The sequence below is a fragment of the Portunus trituberculatus genome, chromosome 23 (assembly GCF_017591435.1).
Source record: "Portunus trituberculatus isolate SZX2019 chromosome 23, ASM1759143v1, whole genome shotgun sequence".
In the NCBI taxonomy this organism is placed as follows: Eukaryota; Metazoa; Arthropoda; class Malacostraca; order Decapoda; family Portunidae; genus Portunus; species Portunus trituberculatus.
This window is the reverse complement of record NC_059277.1, coordinates 9,784,770-9,802,637: the sequence shown is the minus strand read 5'-3', so window position 1 is coordinate 9,802,637 and position 17,868 is coordinate 9,784,770. Positions and strand designations below refer to the sequence as shown.

General features: G+C 36.8%; 1 protein-coding gene across 7 annotated transcripts in view; it reads right to left on the bottom strand.

Annotated features, from left to right (window-relative positions):
* Nucleotides 1–3,311: 3,311 nt before the first annotated feature.
* Nucleotides 3,312–17,868, bottom strand: part of LOC123507827 (forkhead box protein K2-like) — a 52,920-nt gene continuing 38,363 nt past the window's right edge. Inside the window, exons 4-12 of one of the 7 annotated variants that reach the window (XM_045261048.1) lie at nucleotides 17,484–17,692; nucleotides 15,360–15,506; nucleotides 13,772–13,965; nucleotides 9,762–9,955; nucleotides 8,884–8,952; nucleotides 8,001–8,208; nucleotides 7,098–7,112; nucleotides 6,715–6,986; nucleotides 3,312–6,352 (exon numbers count right to left, since the gene is read on the bottom strand). In XM_045261048.1, the coding sequence (XP_045116983.1) occupies nucleotides 6,716–6,986; nucleotides 7,098–7,112; nucleotides 8,001–8,208; nucleotides 8,884–8,952; nucleotides 9,762–9,955; nucleotides 13,772–13,965; nucleotides 15,360–15,506; nucleotides 17,484–17,692 (1,307 nt within the window). In that variant the 3' untranslated portion in view covers nucleotides 3,312–6,352; nucleotide 6,715. Of the gene's footprint in view, nucleotides 6,373–6,714; nucleotides 6,987–7,097; nucleotides 7,113–8,000; nucleotides 8,209–8,883; nucleotides 8,953–9,761; nucleotides 9,959–13,771; nucleotides 13,966–15,359; nucleotides 15,507–17,483; nucleotides 17,693–17,868 lie in introns of all 7 variants that reach the window. The other 6 variants (XM_045261050.1, XM_045261046.1, XM_045261047.1 and 3 more) reach the window with 6 other exon arrangements.

The window sequence follows — 17,868 nt, the reverse complement described above, 5'->3', positions numbered from 1 at the left end:
GTTCCCTATTTGTTTTTAGATCCATTTTCAGTATTTTTATTTGTTTTCTATTATTTCATCAATGTATGCCTTATTTTCTACGTGTTTTATATTTATCTTTATTTTTTCCTTCCACCCTCCCTCCTACCTTGTATTTTGTTGTTTATGGGTTTCTTATTTGTTTTTCTCCCAGTTTTTGTTGTCTTTGCGTTTATATTGTATCATTATATTAATTTTTGGTAGACATTTTGCTAACTCATTTATTTTTATATTTTCCTTCCTGCTATCCTTTATCTTGTTTATCCTCGTTTCTTACGTTTTCTACCTACTTACATTGTTCGTTATAGTTCTTTGCATTTGTTCATTACGTTATTATTCATATCACATGTTTGATTCACATTGATTTTATGTTTTCCTTCCCTACATCCTCCCATCTCTTATTTTGCCTAATTTGACTAATTTTCAGTCATTAATTTTCACTTGTTTATCAAGTTCTTGTTAATGTTTATTTTCTTTCATGTTTATTTTAATATTCTCCATAATTTCGTCTTTCCATATTCTCGATCGTTTTTTTTTTATTTAGTGTCTGTGCTTCTTGATCTCTTTCACCACATTTATCATTACGCCACGACCATTTTTAGAGGCTATGGAAATGTTTAGCCGTAAGAGATGTTGTCCTTTAAATAATGAGGAAATCTTTGATATGTCACTATAGTACCTTCCTAGAACGAACAGTAAATGCACTACTAAAAACATGTGCAGTATCAATTAAACTGACCACTTTAAAGTCACAGATATTATCAACCATATTCTTAAGTATATTTACTGTTAATACTATAAAACTTTAACTAGTGTCTAAAACTCTAAAATTCCTTAAAACCTATTGTAACTTTTGAAAGTAGGTAGTAAAGAACAGAGGTGAGGCGTAGGAGTATCCAGCACAATATGGGTCAATTGTCATATATGCCTTCCCTTCTCATATTCACACTTTGTCTTGTTTATGCCATTTTTGTGTCATAAATGTTAAAAGCAAGGAGACAGGACAATCGTATCGTATTGTCACTGTATTGGTCATGATTGTATTATGAAAGTTGAAAGCAAAGAGGATAGAGGAATTTGATTTTTTTTTTTTTTAATCTATATCGAAAACGTCATGCTTTGTACCATGGATGTTATAAGCAAAGAAGATATAGAGGAGTCATTGTATCTATTTCACTGTACACCCGTACGTTGGTTATGTGATGATTTGTATCATGTAAGGACGCTCGCGGCCCTAACAAGGCGGAAGGGAGGAGGCGCGCTGACCGGAACATCATACACAATAAGGACCATGACTGCTTCTCTCCTCAGTACTTCCCAAAACAAATCAAATAAACTAATTCATTTAAAATGAAAATATTGAAAGTCATTTACATTCCATTACGAAATAAATACACCCAGAAATACATATATTTTATAGACACCGACCCTGGGATTATGTCACCACTGGTTTCTGCAACTGTTGCTGTGCTGCTGTATAGAAATGGTTGCACTCGTCACCCGTTTCTCACACTTCCACCACATGAATCTCACGTGCTCTGAAAACTACTATATATGATACTTTAAAACGAAAGACATTTCAAAACTGCCTGTCATTTCCCCGTTTGTCTCCCACGCACCAGCTTATGGGGATGGAGGGTTGGGGATTGGATAGGGGGGGGATCTTGCAAGGGTCAGGAGGATGGAGGTTGGGAGGATAGCTAGCTGGCAAGGTGCACATTTAAAGGTCTATGTAGCTATTTTTTTCTTCCACAATTAAACGCTTTAATACTAGATATAATAAATATTTAATATAATGAATATTTGCCTTTCTTTCAGTGTGACAAAAACTAACTGAGCTGGGATTCATTGACGGTCCCCATTCAAGAAGTTCTTACCAGATAAAGATATTAAATCCGTACACTCTCCCGAGTCCCTTCACAGCATAACTTGCATCATACTGTCTGATGCCCTGAGGTTATGGATGTTCCAGAAGTGAAAAACCCAGACCTTACACTAACCTAGTATGAAGTTTTACTAAACGTAACAGACTAACAGGTCCCATGAACGGCCACAGCAGAAGGAAACGCCGTGTATGCATTGCATGGTTTTTTGCTTCGCTTCCCAAGCAATGCTCCTACATTAAAGGCAGCAGATTTTGCTCGATATTTATGCCCGCTTTACAATTGTTCAACTACAGTTAGTTATAATTCAAGCTACTACAGTAACCTATAGTCTTAGTCAACTGTCAATATGACAAAACTACCAAGTTCAGCAGCTCCTGAACCGTAGCGCCCCACATTCATGCAGCATGTTTGAATTTTCATTCAATCCGATACATATATAAAGTTATTTAATATGCTAAAGACCAGATTTATATGAAAAATCACTTGACAAAAGGACCTGATACTGCGAAAAATGTAGTTACGTAGTATGTGGTAATGACAAGCACTGGAAGGCTGAATTAGCCACACACATGTAGAGAACAATACCATGCATCTCGAGGAAAATTATTTAAGAATTTCATACATGTAATTCTTAGTTATTAACTATAATAAATCAAACACAGACCAACTTATCAGTTATGATACGTTGGGTAGGTAGGCTACTGCACTTACCTGTCTTGGGTGTTCACGCTCGCAGTCTGAATAATCCAGATGGCAGTGACAATAGTACAAGTAACTAGAGTTGAGCTAAGTTTTGCGGCAGAGTTGTGACTGCGACATCGCCGCACTATGAACTTCGAAGTCGCCAAGACGAAAGTCGCAAACATTTCGAAAAAGTCGGACTAAGCAGTCCTAACTATTTTTCTGCGACTTCGAACAAGAACAATGACATTTTTTTAATAAACTACCACGGCTAGAGATGTGCCAGGACATAAAGGAGTAGGATAACCTGTAAATAATCATTTAGACAAAAAAAAAAAAAAAAAAAAAAAAATATATATATATATATATAAATAAATAAAATAAAAAATAAAATAAAAATAAATAAATAAATAAAATAAAATAAATGAATAAAAAAATAATAAATAAGTAAAATAATAATAATAATGTTTCTCTGCCTTACAATAGCATGTTTCAGCGCTAAATTTACTTTGTACTTTAGCAGAGTCACATCGCGGAACAAAGCCGCACTGGAAGGACCACAAAATTGCAGTCGGTCTTCCTTAAAATATTAGTTACGCCCAGTTCTGGTATTTACCCGTGTATGAGCGAAAACCGACAGTGAGCAGTCAATCCACTCTACTTGAGGGCAAGGAGACTTCCTTGTTGTGAATATAGTTACATCTCCTCAATAAAACAAAAAACAGCTCAGTTAATAGGTTTATTTTTCACTCTGCATCTATTAGTTGTACATACGAATCACTATGATATCAAGGCAGGGTAGAGTCTGTGGGTGGTGGCTGGGGAGGGCAGGACAATGACCCCTGAATGTCAGGAGTGTAGGGAGTGGGGGGGAAGCCTTCACTTAAGTTGAATCTTGAGAGACCTTCATCCAAGTTCCTGGACGACTAGCTTTCAACTAATTTTTGGGCAGATCCTCATTAAATACTCATGTTACCTGATGAACTTGATTTCAACATAGATTTACATAAAAATGTGTAAGTGCCTCAATGAGATTATATTCTACACTTATTCTGCTTATGTCTAACATACAATACAAAGAACTTTGTACCTCTTGTAATTCACCAAATAACTTGAATATTTGTCTAAAGACTACCCATAATCTTAAATTTAACTATTTTAATTCTTCAATTTACCCAATTCACTATTATACAAGAACACTGACTGTCACAAGTCCTTCTCCCAAGGGTAAGCTTGGCACCACAGCCTCGTAATCTAGCCTGCCTGCCTGCCTGCCTGCCTCACGGGTAAAAATAAAATGCTATTAACAAGTACAAAATAATGCCTACAGACATCTGAATGTATTACCAACAGGTTAAAGCATCATCAACAGCAAGAAGGTATTATGTCTTAGGCTGAAAGGAAGTTTCTGCTGGGCCAGGCATGACGCGGCCAGATGACATGGCTCCATCCACTTCTTGCAGCAGCTGGATTGCACATTTTCTATCCAGCAACATTGGGAAGTATATTGCCTTGTCAAAAGATGGCATAACAAAAAAAATTAAAGCACACATAACCAAACACACCTTATTTCCTCAAAACATTTAGGTTGCCACTGCTGTAGAAACTTTATAAACAAAAAATCTCTTGAAAACTTGAACAAGACCATATTATACTCTCTTAGAAGCAATACAAAACTGGCGAGCAAATGGGAACCGCAGTACTCAGCTACACTTGGTAAGTGACGTATCAAAAGCGTGAAGCAAATATGGATATTGGGTCCGATGGGCAATATAGGTGATGTTTCTGGGGATGGAAAAAAAAAAATAAATGTGTTTCACAATTATTTTGTCACAGGACGAAGGTGTGGTACAGACTATACTAACTCCTATCACAGAAAAAAAATATGGAGTGTTTCAAGAAAATATTTTGTCTTATAATGTGAAATAACACAATTCTGAATTACAATTTTTAAACAAAAATTGATCTTTGCTAACTAATTTCTTGAGTTATGGAATCATGCACACAAAGCATCTTCCTTAAAACAAGACTACATCCTTTTAATGATGCAGCTCATCCCAGCAAATACAAACTGAAAACTTCCTTTATTTAAAAAGATAAAAAAATAAGGAACCATTTATTCACCATATAATAATAATTTAAATCTCAGACTCCACTTGCTCCAAAAGATCAAACAGAAGTGCATAAATACATCCTGTGGCAGTTGGTTCTGGTACCCAAGCAACAAAGAATTACCAAAGTTGCTAGTTGTTTGGGACATCTGACAAGGGGAATCCTTATTATTCATGACAACAGAGGAAATTAACCTGTACAACAAACACACCTGGCTGCTCTGCCGGGAGAGAAAACCCACCATATAAAATGAAACACAAATAGATAGTGGCAGTAGTTTGGCAATATGGTAATTATGTTGTGTGTGCAATCATGATTCCTGAGTGCAGCCTGTGATACTACAGGGCAAGTCGAGACCTCTGGGGTGCAAACATCAGCTAGTGTTGCGTGCAGTCACTCGAGGGCCGTCACGCACATTCACGCCAACTGCCACAGTCAAAATAGGGGTGACCAGGAGGTATATTTACATATTTTCTGTCTCACTATAGCCTGCCTGAACCAATGTCTTGGCAGGGGTAAATTTCTTTCAACAACTCAATAATAAATATCTGCTTTAACATCTTAAGGAGAAACAATTTCCATTTCAAGATGACAAAAATTTACATGTATGGTTTCCCCACAGACAGGTGCTAACGTTTTGATGAAATGTGTAACTTGTGAAAAACCTAGTACATTTTTGTTCTGGTATGTACAAAAAAAGGAAAGGAAGTGTTCCTTGTAATACTTCTCTAATGTGACACTGTTCTCCTCTGGGAGAAAATAGCATAATAATCATTTACACCCTTTTATAGCCTCTCAAACATTGAAGAAAAATATGGGAGTTCAGACTTAGACTACACTAATTATCTTTAGTACAAAGTCCTCAAGGAGACACGTCCTCTGGCTCAGGAGCAGCCCCAGACACTGTTCTGTACATATATGGCAGGGTTTCTCCACTCCCACACACTTCACACATACGTACAATAAAAAATAAATAAATAAAAAACAAAAGCTTTTTTTTTCATATTAATTTTTGAACAATTAATTTTCCATGTGGCCTGTGCAGGATCCTCAATCAGTAAACAAAAGCCATTATTCACATAATCAATCCACTGCACTAATTTGTAGTACATAAAAGTAGTCAACCACTTTTCTCAATTTTTTTTCTATTGTATATTAAGAAGCCTTGTTTGAAGAAAACACGTTCAATAGAACTGTTCTTTCTTGGCATTCACATAATATTGTACACTAAACATTTCAAATAATTTAAAGTGAAAGTAAGCCATTGTCCAGATGAAGAAAAGCGAAGGATTTAATATACAAGCAACATCTTTCTCGAATGTAGATGTCCTTTTCACCAGAACTTAAAAGCACTTGGAGCATAACATTCTTTAAACACACTCATTTACTACCTCAGAGTAACTAATCAGCATTGAAATGTCATTCAGACATGTAACATTTTTGCACAAGTCGCCTCTGAAGCAACCTCCATAATCTCATCAGGTACATGACATTAGTCTCACGGTGTGGCGCACTTACACCTAGGCACAGCTGATCCTTGGAGAGGTGCTGTGTCCCAGCACACACTCCTGTGGGTGTGCTGACACAGCTCATCTAGCTGATGTTCACTGTTGGCCTCGGGCCGCTCTGCCTGCTGTTGTGACAGGCAACAGGCACTGCAATAGTAGTACCCCCACTGCACATGTCTATAGTTGGCATTTAAACTTAAATGTACAACAAACTTGTATATAACCAATTTATGTTGTAGTATAGTCCTTGAGGAACATCTCAAAATCTATCCTTTAACTGGTCATTCCCTGTGGTACACAAGTGCACACCTTTAGTAAAAACTTAGGTTATCTGAAACTTTAGAACAAGTGTTCATTCTTGTTTCCTTCGACCTGAGAACCATCTGTGTGACTTGCTATGTGGATAACTACTTGCTTTGTTGACTTCAAAACTGTGACTTTATTGACGACCACTAACTAACTGGCCACAAATCACCTGTCATGGCCTAGGAGGGAAGGATGGCACTTACATTACTCATCCTCATAGAGAGGTCCATCCCCCTCCATTCTGGGTCGTTTGGTGAGTGGCTCCTGCTCAGGGGCTGCCATCACCACCCCTTCTGCTTCCACCACCTCCTCCACATACTCTGTGGTCTGGGGCGCAGCTGTCACAGTGCCCACCATCAACGTCCCTGTGCTTGTACTACTCCTGACATTATTGCTGCTGCTGGCACTGGTGAGGGTGGCACCACCCGCTGCACTCACACGCTTCACCTCGCCATTCACCGTCACGTAGCCGCCGCTGGGAAGAGAACGTAAAGGTTTATTGATCCTGATCGATGTTGCATCAGCTCTCTATTCATTCCACTTCACAATTTATAGACTGACACATAAATAACATATGGAGACTAACCTAAATTTATACTTTCTTGAAAGACGAAGCCAGGTTTGTCCCAAGAAAGAGAAGCCAGAGATGATGAGAGAGAAAAAAAAAAAAGTTAATTCAGTATAATCTTAGCAAAGCCAGGGCAGGGAGTGTATGTCTGTGTATGTGTAGGCAGATCATGTTGCTCCCAACAGCCACACTTGCTGGGGAGACCAAAGACTACCATACCATTAGATGCACTACACACTAAGTCACTAAATACCTGCATAAAGAGCAGAGGATTCAAAATGAGCTAAACAAGTTGATAGCTAGAGATTTTCTATTTCATATGAAATTAAAACTAACTTTTTTCCCAATATATTTTCTAGCTCTCTATCTTACTCTAGAATCCTTACAAAATTTATACAGTAAAAAATATGAGTATGCTAAAGTTGATGGTAGCCGATACTAAAGGCAATATCTGATATATATGAGTAGACAGAGCAAAAGTATGTGCAAATATTTATACAACTGATAATGAAAATCTTAATGTTTTAACCACAAATGGCAACAACATTACTTGAGGCAGCTTAAAAGAAAATTTTTATATGTGAAAGCAAAATACATCAAATAAGACCAAATGAAAGATGATTTATTGCATCACTAAACAGACTGTGAAACCAATTCAAGATGTTGGAAAGTCTGAGCTAAAAAGCAGATAATTTAAATCTGTTCATTCATCATCAATTGTACTTCTACACTCAATGTAAATGTAGCTTTGCTATCAATCTTTTTTACTTTGTACAGCAAACAACTTCAATTTCAGAGTAGAAAGAATTGTTTACACTAGATATGGTAGAGAAGCAAATAAAAGCTTAAATATAAATAGGCCAACCTACAGCTCCTGTCCTCCACCATTCACATGATAACACAAGATGCTGAGAGACTCACCCGTATTTGGTGAGTTGTGTGGGCAAGATAACCTGAGTGTGAGTAAAGGAGGTGGGGTCAGAGGAGGTCTGGACAATGACCTGACCCTGGGTGAAGGAAGTGGATTCTGTTCCATGCCCACTGCTGGTTAGTTGAATCTGCTTCAGCTCACCAGTTTTGCCTGACCCAGCACCACTTGGTCCTCCAGCAGTAGCTATCAGGTACTTGCCTAAAGAGACACAAATAGAACATCAGCATTACTATGTCAGGATTGGGATGTGACAATGAACTGAAAAATGACAAATTTGTTTATAACTAATTTCATGATATGGGTTTGTTCATTAACCTTGAGGAAACTTGTGTGCAAAATTATTCAGATACCAAATTTTCATTTCTCAGCTTGCATTTCCTTTGCCCTTTATGTATACTTGTCATGATGTCTTCACTGTTATGAGAATAATCCTGGTGTCTGCAGGCAACATACAGATCTCTTCTTATTCAAATACTGACCTACTATCTCTCTCTCTCATTGAAAACACATAAATCTTCAGACACTGCATTCATTATAAATAAGTTTCCCCATGAACTCTGTCCCCAACAGTTCCTAAATAATACTTTCATCTTCATTAATCAAATGCATCTATAAAGAAAATAAACATCTTCTCAGTTCATTATTTGAAGTGATGTTCAGTGCTGTTCTAATTTTCATTTTATACCCTAAATAGTAAATACTATTGTTGGCACATTTCATAATACATAGCCCAATCTTGTTGCTCTACTCACACATTCATCAGTTTATTGTCAATTATATATAAGAAAGATGTTATTCACCTCTCAGCACTATTAACACAAACAGGATCTAGAAAAGACAGACACACTCTATGAATATCCTGATTGATCTCACCTTGTAAGGCAGACATGAGCTGCTGGGAGTTCTGAACACTCACTCCACTCGTACCTATTAATGTGGCACCTGAAACACACAGTCAAGAGAAACTCAGTGCTGCAGTAAATTGTCAACACAAAACTTGTCTAACACAAATGCATTACTTTAATGGCATAAATCTAAAGCCTTCCAATATTTACAGTGCCAAAGAAGTGCAAAGAGTGAACCTTTAATGAAAAAGACATGATAGCTTAATAGTTAGGCTATGGAAAGCAATACACAGCCAACTTAGGAATAAGAGAACAGGAAATGTTAAGATAGACTTAAATAGGCTGTGTAATGTGACCAATATCTGCCATTGCTAAAGTAAGATATGGTGTGGAGTAAAATAAGCAAATGTGAAGCAGAAAAAAAAAAAAAAATAATAATAAATAAATAAACAAAATTTAAAAAAATAATAAAATAAATAATGATAATAACAACAACAACAATAACAATAACAACAACAATAATAATAATAATAATAATAATAATAATAATAATAATAATAATAATAAATAAATAAATATATGTCAGTTACCTAAAATGTTTAATCAAGGAAATAGTGAAATAAAGAGGTGTATATAACTCAGTACACAAAGGTGCATGGTTGTCTATATTGACTGCAATCTCTTAACAACTTTTAATGGATGATGGAGCTTCATGATGTAAAAATGCATGTCAGTCTTAGTCTGTCACTATGGAAGATGGAAAAGATGTCAAAACAAAGAAAGTAAATTGGATACACAACACATGACTACTGTTTCATCCTGCATTTTCTTACACCACTCACTCCATCCATTTATCTTATTTTCTGTTGCAGAGGAATATCTAAGTAAAGGAGAATGTGTTCAAACCTTGTTGGGCATGAGGTGGTGATGGCGGCGCACTGGTTGTGTTCACATCATACTGTGCAGCCGTGTTGAGGGGGTTGAGGGGAGAGGCAGTGGCACTGTCCACATACTCCGGTACAGGTGAGCCTTCCCGAGACAGTGATTCTGGAGTGACCAACCCACTCATGCCAATGTGTGAGGGGGAGGCAGGGGCAGATCTGCTGTTCAACCATGGAAGAGTTTAACAATCAGCTCAGCAATACTGGAGTGCTCTTCAACATTGATTAGTCTACTTTCATCAGCTCACACTCTTTCAGCAGTGTTAAGCAATTTTCTGTATTGGTACAACAGAAAGTGGTGAAAGGAGAATGAGAATATTAGACCATGCAAGAGAAGTATATGGATATTCTTTTGTTGAAGTTTTCATCTTGGTAAAATCTTATCAACAGGTGTCATAAATGTACACACTCAATACTAGAAATACATAAATTACTGCATCTGCCAGTGTATATATCCTGGACAAAGTATATCATTCTATACAAGCCAAAAACTCTACTGTAAGACTTCTGATGGCAGTGCCCCACAGCTCACCTGGTATAACCTTTCAGACTACATATGCTTACATATTGTGCAATATCAAAACAAATGATCAACACTATAATCAAATAACAAATAATGAAGAAAAAGAAATCAGGATAGCTGGCAACACTAGTTAACATGCCTAGTTCTGTCTTTATTTGCTATTCAAGGTATTTATTGTGACTCTTTTAAGAAGTCAGTACCCTTCTTACACACACACACACACACATATGTCACAGGATGAGCGAATGAAAATGAAAGAGCTTGTAACTGAAGTGAAAGAGAGGAATGACGAAAGAACAGAGGAGGAAAAGACCAAGTTTTTTTGGAGGATGAGAAATGGGAGGCTAAAGAAGTGGTGGATAAAACAGGCGGAATAGACATTACATGGAAGAAAGAGACTAGGAATGGAATACAAGTGACTTACATGAATATAGATGGATTTCTGTCTAAGAGGCTAGAATGTATGGATTACCTAAGAAATAACAAACCGGACATAATGTGTGTAGTGGAAACAAAGCTAAGGCCGAAATAAAGCTAGACTGGTTTGTTGTAAAACACTACAAAGTATGGAGAAATGATAGAAAAATAAAGGAGGTGGTGGTATAATGGTTCTTACTAAGGAAGATCTGATAGTGAAGGAGGTGAACTATAGTAAGAGAAATGAGGAAGTGATAAGTATGCTTATAACAGATGGCAAGAGGGACATTAATATTATAACAGTATACATACCACCCAGAACCAGTGCTTGGGAATATGAACAGTACCAAATGGTGATGAGAAATACTCTAGACAGAATGAAGCAAGAACTCATCAGAAAGGATAGAGTGATGATAGTTGGAGACTTTAATTGTAAAGAAATAGTGTGGGAAGACTACGAAGTGGTGAACGGTGGTGAGTGGGCAGAGGAATTGTTAAAGGTAGCAACAAATAACTTGATGACACAGTGGGTGAGATCACCAACAAGGTGCAGGGGACAAGATGTTGCAGCAAGGTTGGATTTGGTATTTACCAGGGGCATCTCTCTAAAAGAGGAAATTGAACATGAATGTCCCTTGGGGAAAAGCGATCATGATGTCCTAAGCTTTGAGCTGGATACGGAATTAAGCACGAATAAGATTGTGGAACGCAGGGAGGAAAAATTAAATTATATTAGGGCAAATTATAACCATATAAGGGAGTTCTTTAATGAAATTGACTGGTCCGTGGTATACCAGGAAAGGGATATGCAATTGAAATACGATAAATTTATGGATTTGTATAACTCTGCTGTGAAAAAGTTTGTGCCATATTACAGAAAGAGGACTTTAAATAATAAACAGTGGTTTAATAGAAATTGTGAAGAAGCAAAAAAGAACAAAGAAAAGGCATGGAAGAAACTTAAGAAAAACAGTGATGTATTATCAAGAGAAGTTTACAAAACAGCAAGGAATAGATATGTTGAAGTAAGGAGAACAGCACAGAAGGAATATGAACAGAGGGTGGTGGAAAACTGTGATAGTGACCCAAAAATGTTTTACAAATTCATAAATGGAAAACTAAATATAAGGGAGGCAATAGAAAAGGTAAAAATGGGAAGAAGTATATGAGGATGCTGGAGATATAGCTGAAATTTTGAACGACAACTTTTGCAAAGTGTTTACAAAGGAGGAGCATTTTATGGGAGGAAGGCCTACGGAAATAAAGCAAATGCAGGACATCATGGTTACTAAGGAAGATGTAAGGAAAATTATAAGCAATCTGGATATTAATAAATCAATGGGGCCTGATGGCATATCTGGGAGGTTGCTAAATGAATGTAAGGATCAATTGTTGAACCCCGTATTTGATATTGTGGAAACCTCCATACGAACAGGATTAGTCCCGAAAGAGTGGAAAAGAGCTGACATTGTGCCTATATATAAGAATGGTAGTAGAATGGAACCGCTAAATTATAGACCAGTATCGTTGACTAGTATATTGTGCAAGGTATGTGAAGAAGTAATTAAAGCTAAGTGGAGTGAGTATCTAGAAAGTGAAAACATTCTGAGTGAAAGACAGTTTGGTTTCAGAAAAGGAAGATCGTGTATCCAATTTATTATGTTTTTATTCAAGAGTGACTGACATACTACAACATAGAGAGGGATGGGTGGATGCTATCTACCTGGACTTGAGAAAGGCCTTTGATAAAGTACCACACAATAGACTGATGTGGAAACTAAAGAAGATTGGAGGAGTAAATGATAAACTAGCAAAATGGATGGAAAATTACTTAATGGGAAGAGAAATGAGAACAGTGGTGAGAGGAAGGAAGTCCGAGTGGAAGAAGGTAACCAGTGGAGTTCCACAAGGGTCAGTGCTTGGTCCCATCATGTTTTTGATTTATGTTAATGATATGCCAGTAGGAATTGACAGTTACATGAACATGTTTGCGGACGATACTAAAATTATGAGGAGAGTAAAGAATGTGGAAGATTGTAACAAGTTACAGGAAGATCTTGATAAAATATATGAGTGGAGTAAGGAGTGGCAGATGGAATTTAATATAGACAAGACCCATGTTATGAAAATGGGAAGAAGTAGATACAGACCAAACTGGGATTACAGGCTGGGTGATGAGAAAATTAAAGAGACCAATGAGGAGAAAGACTTAGGAGTAACCGTGCAAAACACTTTGTCACCGGAGAAACACATTAACAAGATTTTTTGGAAAACATATAACATGCTTCAAAATATTGGCCTTGCATTCCACTACCTAGATGAAGGAATGATGAAGAAGATATTATGTACCTTAATAAGACCCCAGTTAGAATATGCAGCTTGTGTCTGGTCACCGCATATGAAGAAAAATGTGAAGAAGGTAGAAAGGGTACAGAGGCTGGCAACAAGGATGGTACCAGGACTCAGGGAGTTAGACTATGAGGAAAGACTGAGGAAGCTGGGGCTGACCACATTAGAAGAGAGAAGAACAAGAGGAGACATGATAACTATGTATAAATTGGTGAACAAGATTGACATACTGGACAGAAAGTTGATAAAGGTGACCACAAGTAATCATCCCCGAGGACATGGAAAAAGCTAATAAAGACATCTGTCTAAATGACGTGAGAAAATACAGTTTCCGCATCGTAGCATTGATAAGTGGAATAAACTGAGCAGTGATGTCGTTGACGCGGTGTGTGTCAATCAGATGAAAGAGGGATATGACAGGAATGGACAAGGAGACAGGACACAGAGAGCTTAGCTCAGGCCCTGTAATACACAAATAGGTAAATACACACACACACAAAAAAAAAAAATAAATAAATAAATAAATAAATAAATAAATAAAAAAAAATAAATAAATAAATAAAATAAAATAAATAAATAAATAAATAAATAAATAAATAAATAAATAACAGACAAGGACTGGATGATTATATCAGTGTCCCTGCAAAATATTCTCCAGCAGAGATCCCAATAGAATATAAACAAACCTATTTGAGAGGTGTGTAAAGGGTGTTTTGAAAATTGGTACACCCCGCTGCCTCCGCCGTTTGAAGGCCTGGTCCACTAGTTTACTTTCAGATGCTGGGTCAATTTTCCAGAAGCTGCCCTTCCCTGGCTCTTCTTGTGACCGCGGCACCTTCACAAAGTACCGGTTTAGGGATAGGTTGTGTCGGATGGAGTTCTGTAGGTAAAACATGACAGAATAAGCTCTAAGCATGGTTAGATTACTTCCTCACTTTCAGTTCTGATCACAAACTGCACAACCTACACTCCCTTTTACTGTGTTTTGCCTTACCCTCCTAAGTTCTATGACTTATTGACAATATCTTTACAAATCCTGAGAAATTATGGGTATGACTTTAGACAGATGAAAACACAAAAAAACAATGAAACTGTAAATCGCTCAACTTCCATATTTGATAGTGCTGTACCTGACACCCCTGTCACACTACAACATGTTTTCCAAGAAGCGAGTTACATGTTGGCACACAGAGGAACTCATCAATACACGCCAAAAACACAATGCACTTGCTTCTCACTTGATCTTTGCACATCATAACATGGTGAAGCTCACTGCATGTTTAAAATTTGATGACATACTCTGAGTGTTAATAACTTGTTCCTCACACAATTGTCACACAGTTAGGCACTGGCATTAAGCACCTTATGTACTTGGCCACTGCTTGGTCCTTTCACATCGAATTTCAACATTGCATTCACGAAGAGTACTGTTGGCCTGTGTATAGCGTGTCTTCAGCAAGTATTCGGCGTGTACACTGCAAGCCTTGTGCAAGTCACAGTGTACCGGACGTGTTCATCGTGACAAGAACAAGTCCATAGTGGGCCCATAGTATGCTCTGGGCTCCCATACCAAGCTCCAATAAGTTGGGAGGATGCAGTATATATAAATGATCATTTTTCGCAGAAGATCATTGTATACACAAACTCCATTGTATACAGAGCTCCATATGGCCAATTCACTATGTCAACAAGTCACAGCTGTCATTTTGCATGACTATGATTTCCTCAGGTTGACTTTGTACCATTTGGAAACCAAACATGTGAATAGAGCCAGATAACATAGATAGAGATTGAAGAAGACTATAAATCAGAGAATGGATCAGGTGCCAATACTTCGAAACTGAGAAGAAAATGATGAACACAGCAATGTGCATCAATCTTTTATACCTTGCCCTGCACTGACGAGACTTGTCAGGCACACATAATACCAAGACAATGCATACATTGCATCCTATCAAAAGCATGCAAAATTTGCGTTTTACACACACAGCGTGTTATTGGAATGCTGAGCTTGCAATGTAAAAACAGTTCCCATGTTAAAAAAAGACTGGAAAATCAATCTACTTGACACAATATGCACTTACACGCTCAAAGCTTGCTGCTAACATATTATGGTCTCGCTATGTTGGCCAAAATTAGCATGCAGCTCATTCATTGTCCAACACATCATAGTGTGACAAAGTCCTTAAATACTGAAAACCTGAATCTGACATTCAGAGCAGCTATAAATGAGATGAATCTGTAAAGAGAGCAAAGTTAGTGATAAGTCCTCACCTGCCAGCCCTTGTCAGCAGTGCGATAGTATGGATAATGTTTGGTAATGTAGGAGTATATTCCACTGAGCGTGAGCTGCTTGTCTGGAGCCGAGGAGATGGCTTGGACGATGAGCTGGGCATAGGAGTAAGGTGGCTTGGAGTCATCCTGTGGAAAACAATGTTAATCAAAATAGAGAAACAAGATATTCAGAAACTCACTGTGATGACTGCTTCATACACATTATGAATAAACTCTTTTACTCCTCATGGCTAGGACTTTCTTTAGCATCAAGAATACAAAAATGTTTGCATGGAGATGCACAAAAAGTTAATTTAGTATTTCCACTATAGAATTATTGTCATCTTCAGTGGTAGGGGTTATGGTAGATTGTATCTTTTTTTAATATTTCTATTTACCCAATATAATTAAAAAAATCACAAACTGCTTTATATATATATATATATATATATATATATATATATATATATATATATATATATATATATATATATATATCATTCCATTGTGATGAACTGAAGTGTGGCCACCATGCGATATTTGTTATCGAATACTTTCTCTATTGAAAGGGGAATTTTATATTTATATTTCTTTAATCTTTTATTGTCTACTTTACATACACATTTCACAGCTCTATAATGTGTGTAATAAATAAAACTTTTCTACAACAGAAATACCTATAAGTAAACAAGGATTGTTAGTACAGGATGTGCATGTGACAACACTCCATGTCTCAAGCATGCCAAAATGTTCATAGCCATTTTTTTTTTTTCTTTATTCCTCTCATATACTGTAGTTTTCTGTTTCATTTTATTGCTTTGATATTATATGCATGATATATGCTTCAGGAAAAAAGAAAATAACCCCTAAGTATGTTTCAATTTCTATTGAAGTATTCAGTCCATAATAACTATGAACCAAATATATATATATATATATATATATATATATATATATATATATATATATATATATATATATATATATATATATAAAGATTCATTCCTGACTTGTCATAAACTTCTATGTTACTGTTAATGCCAAATCTTATATGTAAAAACAAAATTCAAGGCCATACAAAGGCTCTAAAAGAAAATCGTATATATATGTACTAGAGGTATACCATCCTAAATTAAAGGTTAGGGTGGGGTCAAGGGCACGCCTGGACCTCTGTACAGCGTTGCCTGCCATGTTTCTGAAACCCACGATGAGTAACATTTGTGATACATATAAAAAGCATCACAAGCAAGGTAAATTCATATTGATGAAATTTTGATAAACCCAGTATGATGTATAAAAGAAAAACAAACTTATTAGCCATAAGATATTTACATAGGCAGAAGAAATGGGGCATAAATATTTTACAGTGTTGCTTTAAAATCTTTCTGTACATTATTAACTCACTGGAGTTGTAAGGTGGTAGGTAATGTAACAGTTATGCTTATATAAGATATTACCTGAAAGTACACAAATAGAAAATACATTGGTTTCTCTATAAATATAAATGTTTTGAAATTTCTCCCGAGCGGCAACACTCAAGGTGACTGTATGAGACCAGGTCACATCCTCCTGAATGATAGGATTTAGGCCTATCAGGGAAACCTTTTGAAAAAATGCGCCGAGATTTTTATCCCATTAGGTGGTGTGGAAATAATGTCAGTTTTAATATGGGCACAATAGCATGAAAAGTAATATTAAGGAAGCAAATAAATATAAACAGAGAGAGAGAGAGAGAGAGAGAGAGAGAGAGAGAGAGAGAGAGAGAGAGAGAGAGAGAGAGAGAGAGAGAGAAAAAAAAAAGGAAGGCAGTGAGAGGCAGATATTGGGAGGAGGAAAGAGAGGAGGAAGAAGAGAAGTCATAGTAACTTCTTGCGTAAATATGGCAGCACTGTAAACAGGTGCGTACTGCTACCTGACCCTATCTACTATCTAGCCTTTAATTTAGGATAGTAGGACTATAAAACAATTTTCAAGGAGATACATATATGTACATACTAAACACTGTATGGATTAAAGAGATTGTAACACATGGGAAAGTATCTATAAATATTAATTTAAGAAGAAACTTGTCTAGTAGTGGAGGAGTTAAAAAGTTTAGTTGGCAGTTAAGGTGAGGCAGTATACCTTTGATCCAGGTGGACTGTGAGGCTGGTCTGGGGGCTGTGGCGAGGTGAAGTACCCCTCATCAGCTATGGATGCCTGGATGCCATTGTGGTACTGTTGGTTGGAGGCCCCGAGATTTATCTGGCTCTCTTCATGAGTTGTCGACACAGTAACTGAGGGGAGGACATGGTAAGACCTTAGCGATCTGTAGTCTTCAGAAAGGTTCAAAACTGTAACAGAGAATGAGATAAAGTAGAATGGTCTAGTGCAAGTTGTGGCTAGCTTTAATTACACAAGTGACTATTAATAATAAAGTGATGGTACCATAGTATGTAGCTCAAACAAATCAGTGCATGTATTCATATTCTGTTCATTAAAACTATCTAAGTACTTTAGTAAGTAGTGT